Source organism: Caloenas nicobarica, chromosome 7 (genome assembly GCF_036013445.1).
Source record: "Caloenas nicobarica isolate bCalNic1 chromosome 7, bCalNic1.hap1, whole genome shotgun sequence".
NCBI lineage: Eukaryota > Metazoa > Chordata > Aves > Columbiformes > Columbidae > Caloenas > Caloenas nicobarica.
The window spans coordinates 39,084,845-39,105,177 of NC_088251.1; the positions used below are offsets into that span (position 1 = coordinate 39,084,845).

A 20,333-nucleotide genomic window follows, 5' to 3' on the forward strand; every position below is an offset into this window, starting at 1 on the left:
TGGAGAGAGTCCAGCGCAGCCACGAAGATGCTGCAGGGAGTGGAGCATCTCCCGTGTGAGGAAAGGCTGAGGAGCTGGGGCTCTGAGCTGGAGAAGAGGAGACTGAGGGGTGACCTCATTAATGTTTATAAATATATAAAGGGGGAGTGTCAGGAGGATGGAGCCAGGCTCTTCTCGGTGACAACCAGTGACAGGACAAGGGGCAATGGGTGCAAACTGGAACACAAAAGCTTCCACTTCAATTTGAGAAGAAACTTCTCAGTGAGGGTGCCAGAGCCTGGCCCAGGCTGCCCAGGGAGGTTGCGGAGTCTCCTTCTCTGCAGACATTCCAACCCGCCTGGACACCTTCCTGTGTAACCTCATCTGGGTGTTCCTGCTCCGGCGGGGGGGTTGGGCTGGATGAGCTTTTGAGGTCCCTTCCAACCCCTGACATTCTGTGGTTCTGTGATCGAACAGCCCCCTGAATGTGACACCCGCCTGCTCGGCCGCCGGAGCCTCCGCGCCCGCGAAGGACGCGACCTCCGAACACCTTTCGTCCTCTGAGCACAACCAGCCCCAATAGCGGTTTAGCTTCCCCGTCACCCACCGAGTTCCCAGGGGGAGAGGACGAGATCGAAACCAACCCGCTCACCGAACGCCGCTGTCAAAGAAGAGAACACCTGTCACGGCCGCGGCCCCGCGGGGCGGGGTGCGCACCCCCAGCCGGCAGGGGGCAGCAGCAGCGCCGGCGCGCAGAGCGGACACGGCCCGGCCCGCCCCGCTCCCCGCCCGCGCCGCGCCGCCGCCGCCCGGCCCGCGCTCCCATGGCGCTGAAGCGGATACAGAAGGTGAGTGGGGCCGAGCCGGAGGGAGGGAGGGAGCCGGGGGGAGCCGCTGCCCGCGTTGTCCCCGCCTGACACCCGTCCTGACATCGTTCCACCCGCCGCTGCCCTCCCGCGGTCACCTCGGGGCGGAGCGGCCCGGCCTGTGAGGGGCCCGGCCCGGGAGGGGCCCGGCGGCGGTGGGGAAGGGCAGGGAAAGGCAGGGAAAGGAAGGGCAGGGAAAGGCAGGGCAGGGCAAGGAAGAGGAGGGCAGGGAAGGGAAAGGCAGGGAAAGGAAGGGCAGGGAAAGGAAAGGAAGGGCAGGGAAAGGAAAGGAAGGGCAGGGGAGGGAAGGGAAAGGCACGGAAGGGAAGGGCAGGGAAAGGAAGGGAGGGGCAGGGGAGGGAAAGGAAGGGAAAGGCAGGGCAGGGAAAGGCAGGGAAGGACAAGGAAGAGGAGGGCAGGGAAAGGAAGGGCAGGGAAAGGCAGGGCAGGGAAGGGAAGAGCAGGGGAGGGAAAGGAAGGGAAGGGCAGGGGAGGGAAAGGAAGGGAAAGGCAGGGCAGGGAAGGGAAAGGAAGGGCAGGGAAGGGAAAGGAAGGGCAGGGGAGGGAAAGGAAGGGCAGGGCAAGGCAGGGCAGGGCAAGGCAGGGAAGGACAAGGAAAAGGAGGGCAGGGAAGGGAAGGGCAGGGAAAGGAAGGGAAGAGCAAGGAAGGGAAAGGCAGGGCAGGGGAGGGAAGGGCAGGGAAAGGAAGGGAAGAGCAGGGGAGGGAAAGGAAGGGAAAGGCAGGGCAGGGAAGGGAAGGGAAAGGCAGGGAAGGGAAGGGAAAGGCAGGGCAGGGGAGGGAAGGGCAGGGAAGGGAAGGGAAAGGCAGGGCAGGGAAGGGAAAGGCAGGGCAGGGGAGGGAAGGGCAGGGGAGGGAAGGGAAGAGAAAGGAAAGGCAGGGCAGGGAAAGGCAGGGAAGGGAAGGGAAAGGCCGGGCGGCGGTGGGAAAGGGCAGGGCGGCTTTTGTCCCGCTCCTCGGGGCCTCAGGACCCTTCCCCTTCTCCATAGGCCTCTTTGCAGTCAGTGCTTCAAGCCGTGGTTAATACAACACCCGAGATGTTTCCCGAGGCTGTGAAGCAGGGGGGTGAAGAGCAACTTTGTGTTGGCGGGTTGTCTTTAGCAGAGGTGTAAATAAAACATCTGTTGCCAAAATGTGGCGCTCCTGGGGCGCACGGCTTGGTTCGCTCCGTGCGAAAGTGTTTTTTTTTGTCAGGTGTGACCTCTGGGTGTATCCCAGCCGGAGAGTTTGGGGTTGTATTTGTGAACGGCCGGGCTTTGCTTGTGCAGTAAACTTCTATATTGCTTTTGTTTGGCAAGATCTAACGGATCATTGCACAGCACTGACAGAAAAAGCGTTCTGGATGGTAAACATAGCAGCTGAGCTAACGTCAGTGCGTTGGCCGCGTTATAGAATACGTGGTGTTTCGTTGCCGTTGACGGGCCACGCTCAGGTGGTGTTTGCGCCGTCCTGGTTCTGTGGCTCTGCTGTAATTTCTTGTTCTGGATTCCCTTTTGCTGTTGGAAAACGTTGCTCTTGCAGAAACAGGATTCTATAATGACCAGTTGACCCTGCAAGGAGCTGGTTTAAGATACCCCACAATAGATACAAAGTTATTTGGATGGATTTTTACCAGAAGTCTCATGGGTCTCATGCTACAGATCTCATTGTGCCTTTACAGGTAATGTAATTAAGGGCGATTTTTGTTACTTCACATCACATATTTATTGTGAATGTTGTATTCGTTAATGATATCAAATATTAATAAATAACTACAGTGACTTTTCTCTGGCAATAATTCTGTCATGCTTCTACATATTATGGGAATGCTTTACCTTTTGTTGCCTTTTAAATTTTGCAGCTTTTCTTGACCATCTCCTGACTTTTGTGTTTATAAGAAAAGGATTGTTCTGAATACCTTCTCTTTCCTCTTCTTGTTCAGTTTCATTCTGCTAAGGTGAGCAGGCAAAGTGGAAAGTCTGGTAGTGTTCTGGTATTTTTGAGATGGCGTGGTAGTTTGTGGCCTTCCAAATTATCTCCTGCTAGAACAGGATTGTTCTCTGTATTTTTATTTTACCACATTCTGTGTGTAACTTTTCTTTAAGCTTTAGAGACTTCCATACATATTGGAAACCCACGGTTTTCTTTAGTGTGGCATTTAAAAACTTTGTGTTTGATAGACGTGAAATTATGGGTAGGCTATGAAATAGTATATTTCATCCTGTAAGATGTATTAGATTCTGTTTCTACTCTTTGAAAACGAAGAAACACTGCCCAGAATGCTGATTTCAAGGTAGTATAGGATTTCCTAAATACACAATAACTTTTAACTGAAAAATGAAGAGACATTGGGGAAGGACCTACCGGAGAGCAGAGATTAGATTCAGAGCTGGTTAGCTCTTGCTTCTAGTTTGCTGCAGAAATTACTATTGCTGGTTTTATTTTTTTTCATTAACTTCCTTCGTCACTATCTGCTGCCTTTCCAGGGTAAGAAAAAGAAAATACGGCTGGAGAGATTTGGCCAGCAGCCTGCCTCTGGAGCAGTAGAATAGGAAAGTGGCAAGAAAATAGGATTGTTTCAAATGGAAAGTTAAAATGAAGGGGAGAAGTTGAAAAGAAACTATCATGATGTCACTGGGATGTATAGAGCTTTCCTGAAAATTATGCAATGTATTTGTATGATGGTGTGTTTGTCCCATCTAACTTCCTGATGTTTCAGGCTGGCTATAAAGGTTGACTGCTATTTTATATCTCAAGGGCAGGAAGGGGCAAGATCTGGAGTAGAGGAAAAGCTGTAAGGACTTCATAGTTTCACAAAATGCCTAGAGGAGCTCTTTGGGGAGCCAAGAGTTATTGGAAAACACAGTGGTGTTACTTGGGAGCTTGTCAGTCTAGATGTGCTCTCTGAACTGTGCTTCAACACAGCCAAGGGATTTTGGTGTCAAGCTTGAGTTTTTGTTCACGATAATTTTGATAAATTGCGTGTTCAGGATGGTGGCACCTACAGAGAAAGCAAAGCTGTAATATGTAGAAATGTTAGTAAGCATATTTTGTCTCATACAGCTGGGGACTCCAGTTTCTAAATGTCATTGCTGTTGTGGTCTGTGTCGTTGCGTCCCACCTCTCGTTGATCAGCCTTGAGGGACTCATCAAAGGAGGACAACGTGCGGACCTCAAGATTACACACTAGTAATGGAAAGATGCATTGCGCTTGGGAGCTTTCATACAAAACGAGCAACTGAATAACAACTGAACGAGCTGATGGCGTGCGAGCATGTTCAGCTCAGTGCTGGGGGTGGCAGAGCAGCGAGGACACCCAGCCCTGCTGTGCCAGCACAGCTGTCGGGGCCGCCCCCGGCACAGATTCATCCCAGAGATCCTCAGCAGATCGCAGGAGCACGGGGGATTCTTGTTCATCTTCAGCTGCGGAGCCTGTGCCAGTTTACCTTGTCAGTGCACAAAAGAGGCACCGTCCTTCTACACTGTCACAAACTTGAGGCTGCGCCCTGTGTGCGATGTGGAATAGATGTTCCCTGGGGCAAGAGCTGCTTCTCTGTAATCTGACGCACTAATAAAAGAAGAACCCGGGGTTTTGGGGGGTATGTGAATTCCAGATGTTGCAAATTATGAAAACAAAACAAATAGCGTAGGTTTTAGTTGGAAAAGGTAATTGTGCAAAGAAGCCTTTATCCTTACCAGCTCTGGAGATTGAGACACCACGGCTTTTGTGCAAGGTAGAAAATAATTCAGGTTATGCAAGTTAATGCGTAGGTCAGTTCCGCCCGTCCGTCCTGTGCAGCACCATTGCTGTTCTGAACTCTTTGTTCATATATCGTACTGCGAGTTTGTTGTCCGGTCAGCTCAGTGTTACAGCTGAGGAGACGGTTTTCGTCACAAATCCCATGCTTCTGGGTGCTCCTCTAGTGTTAATGTTGTGCTCGTTAATGGCTCAGGCTGTTTCAAAATACATATAAAACCAGTATTTACTGTTCTTAAAGGCATAAAAAAATTGGACTTGTAAGAATTTTTAGGAGATATTTTGAAACCAGTGAGAAGAGATGTATTTGAAGGCTGGTTTGAAAATAGCTGTTGTTTTTTTTTATCTTATTGGTGCATAGTGCTTGATTGTTTTTCTCCCACAACTCAGTAAGAATAGGAGCATTCAAACATTTAGCTGTGTCACAGAACTGTGTGCCTGTTTGTTTCAGTATGCATCTCGTATATGTGTAGACTACACAGGACGTATGGACTTGAATATTTACGTTGAAAATAACTTTTGTTACTGTAAATTGACTCAGATAAATAAAATTTTATCAATATTTGTGGTTTAGGGTTTGACTTTAGACTGTTGAGTCACATGCTGTGGTAATAAGCATACTGAGGGAGCTTCTTTTTTGGATCCGTAATAGAAAATGTTTTAATTCACTTTCAAAACACCAGCTGTGATATCACAGCAATATTATTTTTGCATTAAAACAATGTATAAAATAGAATATACACTTTATTACGAAGACTTACCTTTGTATCAAAAAATGAAGTGATAAATATTTCTTTACATTTACCCAGTTTATGAGGAACAGAGAATCCTTTAACTCGTCTTAGTATAATCACTGGGTTTCTTGACAGATGGTTTCAAACATCATTAATATAATAGCAGCAGTGTGTGCATGGAGTTGGTAGAAAGTGAGTCCATGGTCTACAGTGCATTTTGTGCAAGAAATGAAGAACATAGCTGGCAAATATGGAAGCCTATATTTTAAATAACAGTGCGGAAAAGTTCTCTGGCTGTGGTTTTGTGTCGCTTCAAGAATTAAAATAGCTTTTAGTGATGCTGCCTTCAGTTTATTTTGGTCTTCTGATAGTCTTCAGCCTTTTAAACTGAAAAAGGAGGCATTTTTAGGGCTGATAGCCATTGAGTGTCCATGAGTGCTATGCTGAGGATATTTATCTCCTTGTTCTCAAAGTGTCCTTTATAGTCTTGTTCCAGTAGCTTTTTAGGAGAGAAGCCTGACTGCTCATGAAGCACGTAAGTGTTAAAATAGCCTTCCAGTCTTCACCCAATTCATACTTTTATGAAATACATCCTGTATTACACCCTAACAATAAGTACTAGTCTTGCACATTCAGGAATATTTTCAAGATTTATGATTTACCATAGTATGTGTTTGGATTTGACATTTTTGCCTCATGCTGCCCGCAGAGCTATTCTACGGTGCGTGTGGTGCAATAAAAGGTGATAATTTGGGGACTTTGTAATATTTTTTTATGTTTGAGAGGATTAGAGGATTTATTCCTACCACCGTCCTCAGCTTAGCTGTTTTCTCTGTACGAGTTTATCCTGGCGGTACTGGGATATTGTGGCATGTGTTGGAGCTCTTGACAGATGCTTTGATGTTCACCAGTGTTTTACATAACTGATGCTTGTGTTTGCATTTCTTGCAGGCCAAATTTTGGGTTTGTGTATTCTCATAAAAGACGTTGCACTGGTGTACGCTGCAATTTGTAGTGTTGAGTTTCTCTTTTGAAACAGAATCTGCACTGCTTTGAGTAACAGATCCTGTTTGTTAGCCCACGTACCTCAAAGTACATCACTGGCATTTTCTATACCAGTGACTAAAAATATCGGTGTAGACGAGGCCTTGAAGTAACCAGACCTGCATCATGCAGCTACATAGTGATAATCCATAAAACACGGACAAAGATGCTGGAGCCAATTAACTTAAAATTACAGGGAAATCCTTAGTGTTGGCTGTCTAATGCCTTACATGCAGTTCTCTTGCACTTCTTGATGAGATTTCAGCACATGGTGCTTTGTAACTCTTCAGCTTTGTCCAGCAAAGGCTTTGGGCTTCTTGGGAGGAGCATCTTTGTATAGAAATTTCTTGTGTTCAGCTTCTCGTTCTTTTGTGAATATGTAAAGCCACGAAGCAGGTTTTCTCCATCTGGTTGAAGAGAGCCTTTTCATCATTATTAGGGAAATATTAGTAACAGGAGTTGATAGTTCTGGGTCTCACCAAGGTATAATTAAAAACATGTGGTTTTTAATCACGGACAAATTTCAGTGCCTTTAGCCTGAACAGGTTGAAAGTGCACACGTGAGGAGCCTTCCCCAGCTCTGCCAGTTCTGGAGTACATGTGTCTATGTGAAAGGAAACCAATTTCTGTGGGTTTAGGGTATGTAAAGAGCTTGAGGAAAGCATCTAGGAAATGAGAGTGCTGTTATACACTTGTCACTCCAAATCAAGTGCTTGCCTAGCAGTTCGTATAATCATAATATATTTGCATATATTTTAGAGACTTTCTGAAGAGTTTAAGCTACGTATTTTTCCTATGATTGCCTTAATTTAGTAGTCTGCCATGACTGCTGTAAGATGCATGACTTCTAGGCTTTGAATTCTCTCTTTTGGCTAACAGCCTCATGTAGCTGGGTTGTTATTTTTTAGTGTATGTACAGGGCTTAATCTTCATTTGTTCAGTTAGATCTTGTTGCAAATTAGAGCAGACAGAGGCTGGAACTGCTGTGCTGCTGTTAATACTTGTTACAGCTCCCGTGACTCCCAGAAACTTGAGACTTGTTGACCCCCTTCACGTACGGGCAGTGACTTGGTGCTACATAGATTATCGGTTCTCTGTGTCATTCCCCTACTGAAATTTGAATCCTCTGATTAAAAAGGGAACTGCACTTCTAAGGGGTTTTGCTGTTGCCTTTATTAGTCCAAGTCTAGCCTGGGGCGTTGCTTGTGGACCAGCACACAGTTTCACCGACAGAATGAAGTCAAGGGCAGAAACACTAGTTGGCAAACGGAGCTTTTTCAGTATATTATATCTTTTGTTTTAAATCGCAAGGATTGTGAGGAGTGACCTCAGAGCGTTATTGACATTACTGCTCTATTAACTGGCCGAAGACGTGTTGCTGTGAGAAGTGTGCCTGAATTTAGGTGCCAGGTCCATGGTAAACTGGGTCCCCCCAAGAGAGGACTGTGCCAGTCGGAATGTTTACTGGGTGTAAATGGATAAACATGTCACAGTAGTTGAGAAGTGCAGAGTTCTGACCCTTCAGTTTGTACGTACGGTCTGATGATGCTACATACACAAATCCTACACTGGAGTTAAACTTAGTTCAAATTTAAACCTTGATTTTTGAAGTAGTTGTCGTATGATTTTTTCTTTGTAGAAATGTTTCCACTGTTATTCCTCGCGCTAAACTCGAGGAGATATTTGCAGACCTGCTTATGTCTATTGTTGACTTAAATGTGTATGTTTTGAGTGCCTTATGAACAGTGGTTTAACACACATTTTTTAGCTTATTTCGATGGAAGTATTTACACGTAATCATTAAACTTATCACAGCACAGTTCTTACCAGCTTAGAATTGGAAAAAGTTGTTTGTTATTAGAACAGCAGATTTTCAGACATCAAAAGTAATATATCGAATTAAACAAGGAAAATGAAACAACACTGATATATAGCTTGTTTTGCATTTCATATAGTGATGATAGATTTGATGGAAAGCTGAGCTGGTTTTGTGTAATTAAATAATAATTTTAAATTATTTGGGACTATATGGACTTCTGTAAGAGAAATAAATCAGTTGACCTGCAAAAGCCTCTCTGAATTCTTCTCTTAAATTTCAACTTTCTCGTTAGTTTTGTAGAAGTCATTTGGAAAAAAAAGCACGCAGGGAATTGCATCAATGTATATTAAATGAGGTCTAGACCTAGTATTTATCCTTTATTTTCTAGTTTACCCAGGAACCTTGATGTTATGTTCATATATCATCTAGGCAGACCGCAAACCTTTTATGAGCTAGCTTAACTTGACTAGTGTACATACGCAAACACAAGAAGCTTTTGTAAAATCAAAAGCTAAAGCAACAGTCAGATTAGCACGTAAATTTCTAAATTAAGCAGTGAGTTTACAGACAAGTCAAGAAACCCTTCATTTTCTTGATTTTTTTTTTTTTTTCTTTATCTATTTCAGCATTATGAACTTGACCATAACTCTTAAATACTCTCAGATGTTAATTCATAGCACAATGTTGTCTTTAGCTGCAGACCTATCTGGCAAAAAACGCATTTCAGTATCAACGGACATTTCCAGTGTTGCTTTCTTTAAAAACGCCGCAGGTCTATTTAATAAACTCTGTTTGTGTTCTCACGTTTGCAGTGGTGCTGCTGAGCGGTGTTTCTTTTCATGTGGGTGTCTTTCAAATATTTGTGTGTTTCTTACAGGAACTGAGTGACCTGCAGCGAGACCCGCCGGCCCACTGCTCCGCCGGGCCTGTCGGAGATGACTGTAAGCTCCTCATAGTACTTTGTCACCACTGGCCTTTTTTTGGTTGTGAAAAAGCTCAGAAAAATCTCTGATTGTTGTGTCTTTTTGACTTTCAGTGTTTCACTGGCAAGCGACAATTATGGGACCTGTAAGTATATAATTCATGCCCCTTAGAAAGTAGAGCTCGTTTCCCTTTTTGTTATAGAGGATTCGTTTGGGTTTCTGTAAACATGGCAGCCAAATTCAGCTGTGCTGTGTGCGAAGACTGAGAGTGGTATCGTTGTTCTTCCTGGTCTGGTGCCAGTTTCTTTCTGTAGCTGTTCAAAAATCCATCCTCTTGGTGAAGTCAGGGGCGCTTCATCAGTCAGCTGCAATGTTTGAGTTGGTGATGGGGGCTGCGAAGTGAAAAGCTCGCTTTTCGAAGGTGATCGTTTCAGTCCTAGAAGATATGTCCATCCGAAAGGAGGAAGAGTGGGTGTAGTTCAGTGTTCCAGTTGGTAACCGCAAAGTCAGAGCTGCACAGGGTGATTTGGGGGCTTTTACATAGAGCTTGTTTGGTGGCTGTGATGTGACTCTGGCAAAAACTGAATTTGCAAACTGTAGCCCAGTGATTGTAGGTACTTTGGTTTCTGTGTGCGAAGGGCCTGCTTTCCTTGGGCTGACGGAGATCTCTAGCCACCCCATTTATGTATCTTGTCAAGGAAATGACATAAGAAAGGACAATAAAGCTTAAGAACAGAAAGTTTTAAAGGAAAACTGAAACGAGTTTTAGCAAAAACAATAAATGCACATGACCTGAGGGAAAGGGTGTTTGTTAATATAATGGCGAGGAGTCTGTATTCCTGGTGTTTTCCTTTTGGACCTGTTAATTTGGAAAGAAGCGTCTGTGCTTCAGATGGTGAGCTGAATCATTGTGTGAGTTGAAATTTTGAGACAATACTTAATCCATTAAGATGCAGCATCATGTGGTGGAGAAAAGGAGAATTGTCTGCTTTGAGACTATTTGTGCATTTTTAGCACAGCTGCTCTGAAGCACTGAAAGATCAGTTACTAATTTGCCAGTGCTATGCTGGAGTCTGGTGTCCAACTTGTTGATGGCCCAGCAACAACTGAGGTGATTGTTTCAAGTTTTTCTGTAGGACACTAACGCTTTTGCCATTTTTCTTTAACAACTGTGTTCTTTTGCATAGAAGGTGATTCTGACCCTTGTCCTTCTGCACTGCTTAAAGGTGAATCGCAAAATAGCAAAGAAGAGTTAACAAACACTTATGTGCTGATTGCCACCAATAATGTCTCTGTCCTGAATGACTCTGATGACCTGAGTAAGGGAAATACTAGCACATCAATCTTGACTTAATTTCCATTTTTTCTTCCAGCTTGCGATTCACCTTCCATATTCTGTAGTGGAAAATACTGTTTTCTTTGCTTCAGGTTCCTCAGATTTCTCTAGTTAAGAATGAGCCTCTCTTGCCAACCTTTATCTCAGCCATATCTGCTGAAATACAAGAAAAGAACACTGTTGGGATATTAATCCTTTACCTTGATAACATAAGGAAATAGGGATGCACATCCTATATGTTTCCTGGTGGCCTGAGGGAAGCATAAGACTGAAGTTTACCTTGAGAATTCATTTCCGATGTGTGGAACCAGGGTAGCCTCCTGTCTATAGGCATCATCAATTTGTTTTATATACCTCTTAACACATAGTGTGACTTCACTTTGCCTTCTCTCTGAAGCTGAACTTGACTCATCTTCAGCTTGTTTTAACTTTGACAAATCCATTTAGTATGCATGCAAGCAGTCCTTTCAAACCTAATTGGAAGTAGAGCGGCAATCTCCTCTGTTGTTACCTAATGCTGACTTCTTAGCAATTCTATATATAACCTGCCTTGCATTGCAACACCATCTGCATTTTGAGTGTGTAAGATGACAGGTCTTAGTGGACCATTTTTGACTTGACCTCTTATATTCATCTCTCAAAACGTAATTTTTGCTCATTTCCAAGGTAAACGTTTTATTTAAAACACAGTCTGCCTTTGGTTCCTATAAGGAAACTCAAAAACTTGATCTTCTGCAGCTTTGCTGAGATTGAGTTCCTCTGTTGCTGTTTTAAACTTACCAAGTAATGAGAGAGGTTTTCTCCTCCTTCGTTTTCATTTTTATGAACTAGAAAAGCGAGGGGGAAAGTCTCAATGCTAAATGATACAAAGCAGCTCTGTAATTTCTGATTAAAGTCCTCAACAGATGACTGCAACAAAGTTATTTCTATCTATTAACTGTGTGCAACCTGGACGTAAACCTGTGCACATGTTCTCTAACAAAATGCATGTTCGCAGGTTTGTACAGGTCACAAAGATCTTGTGTGTTTTAAAACTCCCTGATGTCATCATGATCACCTGAATTATGTTGGAAAATCCTACTCTTTGCACCTGCAAAGAGAAACCACTTGTTAAGGTGAGTATATTTGTAGCTTAAGGCTGGAGGAGGATCAGAGCAGCTGTGGTGTTGCATGGAGACAGGATTTGGAAGACCGGCTCTGGGTTTTGTTTCCCTTGGTGCGGTGGAGCTGATGGATCAGCAGTTTTGTGGCTCCACCAGTCAAGCGCTGCTCCCTCCCTTTCTCTCCCCAAGAAGAGCAGCACTCAGTAGCCACGTTGGCTCTGCTGCAGCTCTGCAGGCCAGCAGGAGGGTTCAGTTCCCTCTGTGCCTTCCCCGTGCACAGCCCGCACTGGGCTATAGGCTGTGTACTGGGGAAAAAAATGCATTTTCTAAGATACTCCCAGCTTTGGGAGGTTATCTGCATTCAGAATGGCAGCTCCAAAATAGATGAAGTATATTAATGTGTTTTGTTTTGTTTTTTCCACAGCCTGATAGTGCATATCAAGGAGGAGTATTTTTCCTCACAGTACACTTTCCAACAGATTATCCTTTCAAACCACCAAAGGTGAGTCTTTTCTCTCAAAATTTAGGCGGTTTTTTTGGTCAAAGTTTTGTTTCTGTGTCTTAGTTATTTGAGGCTTAATTTTGAAAGTTCAAACCAGAAAGGCCAGCAATAGGATACATGTTCATAGCAGATGAACAGGTAAGACTGTAAGATAAACTGCATTGGCAGATCTAGTATGACTGGAGCTAAAGGGACAATGTGAAGAACACTGGAGCAGGCTGCCCAGGGAGGTTGTGGAGTCTCCTTCTCTGCAGACATTCCAACCCGCCTGGACACCTTCCTGTGTAACCTCATCTGGGTGTTCCTGCTCCGGCGGGGGGATTGCACTGGATGAGCTTGCGAGGTCCCTTCCAACCCCTGACATTCTGTGATTCTGTGCAGGGTTCCAAATGTAATGAACAGAATTTGATGTTACTTGGTTTTCTATTTATTTTGTTATTCCAGATTGCTTTTACAACAAAAATATACCACCCAAACATAAACAGTAATGGGAGTATTTGTCTCGATATCCTGAGATCACAATGGTCGCCAGCTCTGACTGTATCTAAAGGTAAACTCACAGGTTTGCTAATGTATGTGTGAAATTGCATATACTGCCGTGGTGCTTTTTTGTGTATTACTGCACTGACCAAGGGCGACAGTGCGAACTCATCCTGCATGTTACAGAAGTGGCAAATTCCATTGGAATTCCTGTTGTCCTGATCTTGCACAGTTTATTTGGAGTGTCACGTTACATAAAATACTACATGCGTGGCAAAGAAATGTTCGAAACAGGTTGGATAAGATAATAAATGTCTAATCAGCCTGAAATGCAACTGCTGTATTATAGCTGACACTGCATGCAGAACTGGGGAGAAACTGGTGAGCAGAGCTTCAAAATCAAACGAATTTGGATGTAAATGGAAAGCCCCCATACTGACATGTGTGGGCTTGCCCAATTGCTTATTGATGGCTCTTTGGGTTGTCTGAGCAGCCTTGTGTGGGCTAAGGTCTTAATTACACTTTATTTTAAAATTAGGTAGATCATTCTGGTTTGCATTCCTCTGTAAGATGAATATTTTTAAATGCAGCTGCTTTCGAAGTCATCAGTAAAAGATTCATTAAAATATTCCAGTCCTGTAGCTAAACTTTCTCAAGTTGAACACTAGATTTTTGGAACATCGAGGTTACAGTTAAGCAGTTCTTTTGTTGTAGGCATTCTGTGTCACTTCGAAAGCTGCTTAAAACGTGGGTGCTTTCATTGTTTTTTTTTTTTCTCACCCATCCTCAAAATGCTTAGGCACACTCTTAGTCATGTTACAGAAAGTTCTCATGCCACTCAGAAGGTTAAACAGTTCACGTCTTGCTTCGGTGCTTGAGAGCTCTCTAAACCATGTGTCTTGTTTTAGAACACTGACATTGTGTTTGTACAAGCAAGGGAAAAGTTGTTAGTCTCTGTCCAATGGAAATTGCTCTGTGCAAGTGCAATTGCGATACCTTCTTGGGGAAGCAGCTCCTGCTCATGCACAAGGACTCTGTGCAGGAATCTCACAAGCTAAATAAAATCTAAATTTAATACTATTTCATGAAATAGTTGCTGAAGACGTGAATTACTTTCGTGTGTAGTTGGTATTAACTTTCCACAGAAATTCATTGTTTTATTGCTGAGCAAAAATTGTCTTGTTTCTAGTTATTCAGAAGGCATTTAGCAAATGAAAGTTGGCACTTATAGCATGTTTAACAGTTGGCATTTAGAATTGAAAGCTCTTTAATTTTTTAGATCTTCAGCACTTTTCTATGTATTGTTGAACTTCGGTATATACTTCAGATATAAAGCGAAGCAGTCTTGCTGGTCTTAAATGTTCTGATTTGATGAGCTTTTAAAATGCTTGCACACCATATAACTCATAAACCGAGGATTAGCTCAGTGGCTCAAGGAAGTTTCTCCTTTATAGTTCTTGTTTTACTTAATCAAAGGGTTACAACATACTGATGGCACTTCCAATTGGCATGACAAAGTATTCTAACCCAATTTTCTAATAATAACTGGTGTATTGGGCACTTAATAAAATGAAATATATCAGTGTGAAGTGGTCAAAGTTGCTACAGCTGAAAATCGGCATCAGTCCGGCTCTTTGATAACAAGACAAAGCAAGGAAAAAAACCCCAAACTTGTTCTATAGTAGATTCAAATTCCATTTCACGACACGTTTAGACTTGTTTACCTGTGTACCCTTGTACTCCTATTAGTTCTCAGTATAAAAATAGAAATTTCCTGAAAAGCGTGGCCTGAAAAATATTAGAAAAATCAAACATCCTTGGTTCAATACCAGGAAACCTGCATATAATGCTAATGATGTATTTTCCCAAAATGGAAGTGAAACTTATATCAAATTAGGTGAAATGTTCATATGAAGGAGAGAATAACTGTCAGCACAGAAGTGGAGAAGGATATGCACAGAGTATTGCATGGCAATGTCATATTAACAATATTAATTATCTTTAATAATTGTAGATGGAATGGCTTAGTGTGATCAAATATTTATCTGTAACTATGTAGTCTGTAGTTTGTTTAATGTTCACAGGTTAAAACACGGGGGAGGGATCGTTACAAAAGGTGCAGGTCCATGAGCTGCAAGTTCTCTAGGCCGGTATCAGGTGGTGTTTATTTAAGAGTTAGAAAAATGATGCTGTAGAAACAGTTCCGAACAGAACTGTAATACGAAAGCTTAGTGCTAATATGCATTCTTTTTCCAATCTCCCTTCCACCACCCTCCTTCAGTGTACTGGAATATATTAAATGATTATAGAAATAAAGCAAACTAACTTGTTTAATCTAGTGTCTCTTTTATTTAGTTTTATTGTCCATATGCTCCTTACTTTGTGATCCTAATCCAGATGATCCTTTAGTACCGGACATTGCACAGATCTACAAGTCAGACAAGGAAAAGTGAGTATAACATATAGATAATTGTGTGTGTGGTACTTGCAGATGGTTATCTGCTTTGCACCTTCTATCTTAACTTTTAAAGATACTCTTTTCATAGATTTCTACAGGATTAGGTTTTTAAATCTTGAAAACATCCATCAGTGGAATGGCGAGCAGAAAACTGTAGGCATACATAACTGTTGGGTACTTAATTTCGTGTACTTAGTTACATAAAACCATCACACTTTTGTGTTTCATCTTTATATTCATTGCATGAAAAAATAATTTCCCAACTATGAGCTATTTGTTGCTGCTGTGATGCTCTGGCTGTAAAACCCGTGCCTTTAGTCAGATGTTAGATATGAAGATCAAACATATGGTTTTGATACCATTGTGGGATAGGCTCTTTTTAGTGCTAAGCACCGTCGTCACATAGCAATTTACAGCATCTTACAGAAAAAAAAGAACTTTTTTTTTTTACTTTCTGGAGCGGCTGTAGAACTTGCAGAAAGTTTCTGATCTCGGGAAGGTGACATGGACAGCACGTAACTGAAGTATTACATGCTTCTGGACCAAATCTGATTTTGATTTGAGAGGTTTTAACTCTAAAGGTTCTATACTGACTATTCTGAGATCTTTTACTTACAGTGCAGAACCAGCTGGATTTCCCCAAGTTCAGTTTTCAGGCTTGCTGACTTCTTGTACATCACTCCTAAGGAGGGTTTTGAAATGCTGTCTTGTAACTACACGCACGGCTGAGCCCTCACAGGATCAGATTTAGAGGTGACCAGCAAGCCCGGTGCTTTGGCACAGTGGAGTTTCTTTCCAGAGCACTACCTCTCTGCAGTGATTCTTCTGAGCACTAAAATTTGAATTGTGACATCTGTGGATATCTAAGTGATGCATCGATTTCTTAAGAGTTGGTTGCAGTTGTGGGTGGCAGGAAGCTCAGGCCCTTCATTCCACAGATTAGCTTGCATGATTTCCAAGATTTTTTCCATCTCTGGTGTTTTCTGCTGATATATCAGTTACCTCCTTCTTCTGGGCTTATCAACTTAAAAAAATTTATGCATGGGAAAGGTCACAGAATCAGTGATCCAGGAAGGAAATAATGGTTTGCTTACCACTGGGAGATTTTGTTGAACTCCGCTGCTCTAGGTGTTTCGAGCACAATCAGGATGTAGTCTACAGTCTATCAGCATGGCCTGAGCTGTCTTCTGTAACTGGGTTTTAGCACCTGTGGATTTTCTAGGTGTGTGAGGGATTAAGAAAGACTGACACACAAGATCAGTTTAGGGCAATAACAATTTGTAGGCATCTCTGAGGTTTTCCAAATACATCCAGTCCTAATTTCCCAAGAATGAAATAAGCTTCCCCAAAAAGAATGTGCTTCGAATTTTCTGGTGGCCTTGGCCAGAAATTAAATAGTGATAGCCATGCCGCATGTTCATAGGCAGCCCAGCCACCACTGTTTATTTGACTTCTTCAGGCTGTGGAAAAGGTTATGGATTTAGTCTGGGAAGGCTTTTTATCCTTGGTACTTCAGCTGCTGTTTGGTAACCTTGCTGTTAACTATTTAATTGTTAGACTCTTCGTTTCAGATACTGTGGAATGTTTGTGATATCCAGAAGGATTTTTTTATTTTCTCGTTAAATGACTGAGAAATTGTTTGGTGCCTATTTTTTTAGTACTGAGCCATGGAAGACTTCTTGCAATGCATGTTAATGGCCTGTGGTTCATCACAGATCACAGGTCCATGAAGATCTGACTATTGCTTTTACCTTGGACTGGATAGAGGAGCAGTGATGTAGAAGTTACATGGAAGTCTGTGCTCTAGTATTTCTCTCCCTAGAGTAAGAATTATTAAAATGGCTTTTTTCCCCTGACAGTTGGATGTCTGATACAATCAAAAGTGGGTTCCAAGATCTGAAGCGCTTCAAGTCTGTAGCTTGTACTGCAAAGCTGATAGTGTTCAAGCTGAGGATGTTGTGCCTCAGTTTCTCCCCATTTATGTCGCAGCTTTTGCCCACCTACTCACTTAATAGCGATTGCAGCCCTTGTGCCTCCTGTTTGTGAATGGAAGTGAACAAGGGATATTTCTCTCCAAAACTCAAAATTTAATCATTGCTAGAGAAGGTGAGAGACCATATGGTCTTGATTACTGCTTTATCTTCTTATGTTGATCACCTATTCAATTTTTTTAATCTCATATTGGATTTAGGAAATGAAAGATACGGCCAGTTACCCCGAGCATTTATCTGTGGGTATTTTAGTATAAGTCTGAAGACTTGTATGGTAGCATATTCTTAAGAAGAAAACGAATTAGTACATGAGTTGCTGTATGGTTTGTAAGAAACAGATTTAAAAACTTGTCAGCGTTTTCTCTGAAGGACTTAGAAAAAAAGTGAATCTAGTCTGAAGAGTGGAATATAACGAATGTGAGGACCAGAGGGGAAGGTACTGACTCTCTAGGGACATTTACCTTTGGGAGTGCTAATCAGCTTCACAGCAGAGAAAAAGATCCAAGGCTTAAAATCTAGTCAAAAATGCTTTGCAGAACGTTTTCCTTTCAGGTTCTGAAATGCAGATGGCAGTGCAGAATGGAGAAGAAAAATATGACTGTGCCTTCTGTCCCCACCTTTTCCAAAACCAGTTAATTATGCTGAATTTTATGCAACTAAAATGTGTGAACTCTGTCAGAATGTTAATAGCACAGACATTTAGGAATAATTAAGAACAAATTCCTGTTAAGGTACAAATAAGGGAACCGGTTGTGAAGTGCGAATTAAGTATGCACAATAATATGCATTTGAATACAAACCTGTGAGATTGGTTTTGAGTCTAAACAACTTTGGTAGGTAACCTTAGAAACTGAACATACAGTGCGTTTCTTGGCTTTTAGACTATTTTAATGTCATTTGAATCCATGCTAAGAGGTGAAAAGCTCAATAATGTGTATTAATTAAAGATGTGGCCATTGTCAGTGTATCACTAACAGCTCTTCACTGTAATCCCTTCTTTCTGCATGTACAGATACAACAGACACGCAAGAGAATGGACTCAGAAATATGCAATGTAAACTTGTGAAGACTTTTTCATATACCACAGAGTACTGTAAGTTCTAGGGTTTTTTCAAAATTAGAAGGGAATGGAGCACAGTTTACTGTTTCAATATATCACGTTCCCCTTGAATTTTTTTCACCTGTGTAAGTGTGTTCCTGGAGCAAGGGAGAACAAGCTTCCAAAAATAACCTTATGACTGTGATAAGAATATTTATCCTTTTGCAGAAGACATTTATTCTGGTTTTTAAGAGTTCGACATCTGCATCTTCAGACTACGAGACCCACAGTGTGGTTTTAAAGCAACAAATTATTTTTGCTGGAAAAACTAGCTGTTTTTATGTGATGAATACTGTACTTAAAGTATGTTGTCTGTTTAAGTGTGTTCAAATTTCATTTTGTTTGTTCACCTATATAACTTGTATTTTTTTCACTGTATAGACTAAATATTTTATTTACTACGTAAGTCATTTCATTTTAGACTGACTTGCTCGTGCGCAGTATTGACAAGATACAACTGCTAGTAATGAAAATAATTGGAGTATCCCATGCATTAGGATATTCTGAAGATCGACTGCAGATTTCTTGAAATTATCTTTGCACTGTAATTCTTTGTACGCTGATGATGGAGAAACACTTGGGTTTGATTCTGTTGCATACTTGACTTGATTTTATTGCCATGTGAACTAATTGCACTGCTATATAGAAAGATACGTAACCGTTTTGTTGCTATTCACAACTGATTTTTGACATGTGGGCGACATAACACTATCACAGACCTTTTACAAATCTAAATGTAGCCTTTTCCATATAAATAAAATGCATTTTCTACTACTTGTCTTGGCTATTTTTTAAAAAAAAATCATGCATATCCTTCAAGTGCTTGTTCTAACATTAGAGAATCAAAATATTTTGTGCACGTGTCTTGTAGACAGAAGGGAAAGTAAAGCCATGCGTCACATACGACTTAGAACCGTGTTGCAATTAATCTTTATGCTAGCTTTAGCCTAATCTATTTAGCATGCGATGCCCATTGTTTTATGTAGGATTCCGAATAGTTTAATGACACGTTACACGTGTATTAATTTACAGAGGAAATAGCCCAAGTGTTTGAACATCGAACACTTGAGTTAACGTGGTTTATCTGCAATATCAGAGTTACAGTGAACTTCTCATGCCTGAAACTAACTTAAGTGGCTCTTCAGTTGCTTCAGACTATGCATGTGGAAAACTTGCAGTGCTGAAGAGGGGCAATCTCTTACAAAGCAGATTAAAAACTTATTTCCTACAGTATATTCTTCTAGGGTATCTGAAAATAAAAATGTTTGACTAGTGCTTTTCTCTGTACCTTGCCCATGAAAGAAAAGTGACCTGCAGTTGGGAAATTTGTCATCATAAAATACATTTTTAAGATGGCAATTTTTGCATTTTACTGTAGTGAACGCTAAACTGGGATTTGGGGTGTAGGTGGGAAGCTTTTATTCCTGCCAGTGTAATATTGTTACCTTAGTAAGTGGGTCACCAGTGGGAAAATGTTACTTCTGTGCTACAGTGTTATGACGTAACGATGACTTTTGAAACAAAAGCTTGGTGCAGGGTGGCTCCATTAAGCTTCAAATATCCTCGTTCTGTTCAGACTGTACTGAATAAATGGGGGGTTGTTATTAAAATGAGCGCTTCATTCTACTTGAACTCGGACAACGTAGTTAGGAGGCAAAGCCATGGTTTGTACTTATTGATAAAACGCTGGTAGGAAATTCCGACCCTCAGAATGCGTTCCTAGAGCTTTTATTTTTTTCTAGATGAGTAGAACATGTTTGTACTAGAAGTTATTTAAATGTTGGCGACATCTGTGTGAACTGGGAAGGTTGACTTGCTCCTCTCTTCTGGTTTACGGGTTCGTATTAGGGATGGTTTGCAAACATCTGTGCTACAACTGGTAATTTTTCTGCTGTGCGCCGTACGCGCCAGAATGACTTTCCATCGCGGGGCCAGAGCAGCAGGACGAGCGAAAAACAAAGAACGACATGAGCGAGGTGTATTTAAATACTAAAACAAATTTCTGTCTGATGACCGTGCTGTTTTAGAGGCATAAAGCCACATTTTGGTCCTCGGAGCAGTTCAGCCTTTCTGCTTTTGGAGTGATATCTGAGGTTGAAGCTTGAGTCTTTCAAAGTGTTGGTCAGATTTCATCTAGGGAGACAAACATCTCCTCTGCTCCTCACTCAGAGTTCCTCTGTTAGTGATTTTTTTGCATAATTTTAAGGAGGAGAAAAATGACAAAAAGGGTTACTCTGTCCTGGG

General features: G+C 41.9%; 1 protein-coding gene across 3 annotated transcripts; it reads left to right on the forward strand.

Annotated features, from left to right (window-relative positions):
• The first annotated feature begins 724 nt into the window (after positions 1 to 724).
• On the forward strand, positions 725 to 19,363 carry UBE2D1 (ubiquitin conjugating enzyme E2 D1). Of its 3 annotated transcripts, none has more exons than XM_065638731.1 (7): positions 725 to 827; positions 9,075 to 9,138; positions 9,234 to 9,265; positions 11,984 to 12,061; positions 12,506 to 12,611; positions 14,897 to 14,990; positions 18,003 to 19,363. In XM_065638731.1, the coding sequence occupies exons 1-7, from the start codon at positions 804 to 806 to the stop codon at positions 18,046 to 18,048; spliced, it is 444 nt and encodes a 147-aa protein (XP_065494803.1). In that variant the 5' UTR covers positions 725 to 803; the 3' UTR covers positions 18,049 to 19,363. The 3 variants fall into 3 exon arrangements, with proteins under 3 accessions (XP_065494803.1, XP_065494804.1, XP_065494802.1); XM_065638732.1 differs by lacking the exon at positions 725 to 827 and adding an exon at positions 1,798 to 2,524 and having other exon boundaries at positions 14,939 to 14,990; XM_065638730.1 differs by lacking the exon at positions 725 to 827 and adding an exon at positions 1,806 to 2,524.
• Positions 19,364 to 20,333: the final 970 nt, after the last annotated feature.

Bases quoted from the DNA above. Each gene is read 5' to 3' on its own strand.
- UBE2D1 (XM_065638730.1), top strand. From the start codon at position 2,465: ATGGATTTTTACCAGAAGTCTCATGGGTCTCATGCTACAGATCTCATT. The intron at 2,525-9,074 runs GTAATGTAATTA...TGTTTCTTACAG, and splicing joins ATCTCATTGTGCCTTTACAG to GAACTGAGTGACCTGCAGCG. The intron at 9,139-9,233 runs GTAAGCTCCTCA...TTTGACTTTCAG, and splicing joins CGGGCCTGTCGGAGATGACT to TGTTTCACTGGCAAGCGACA.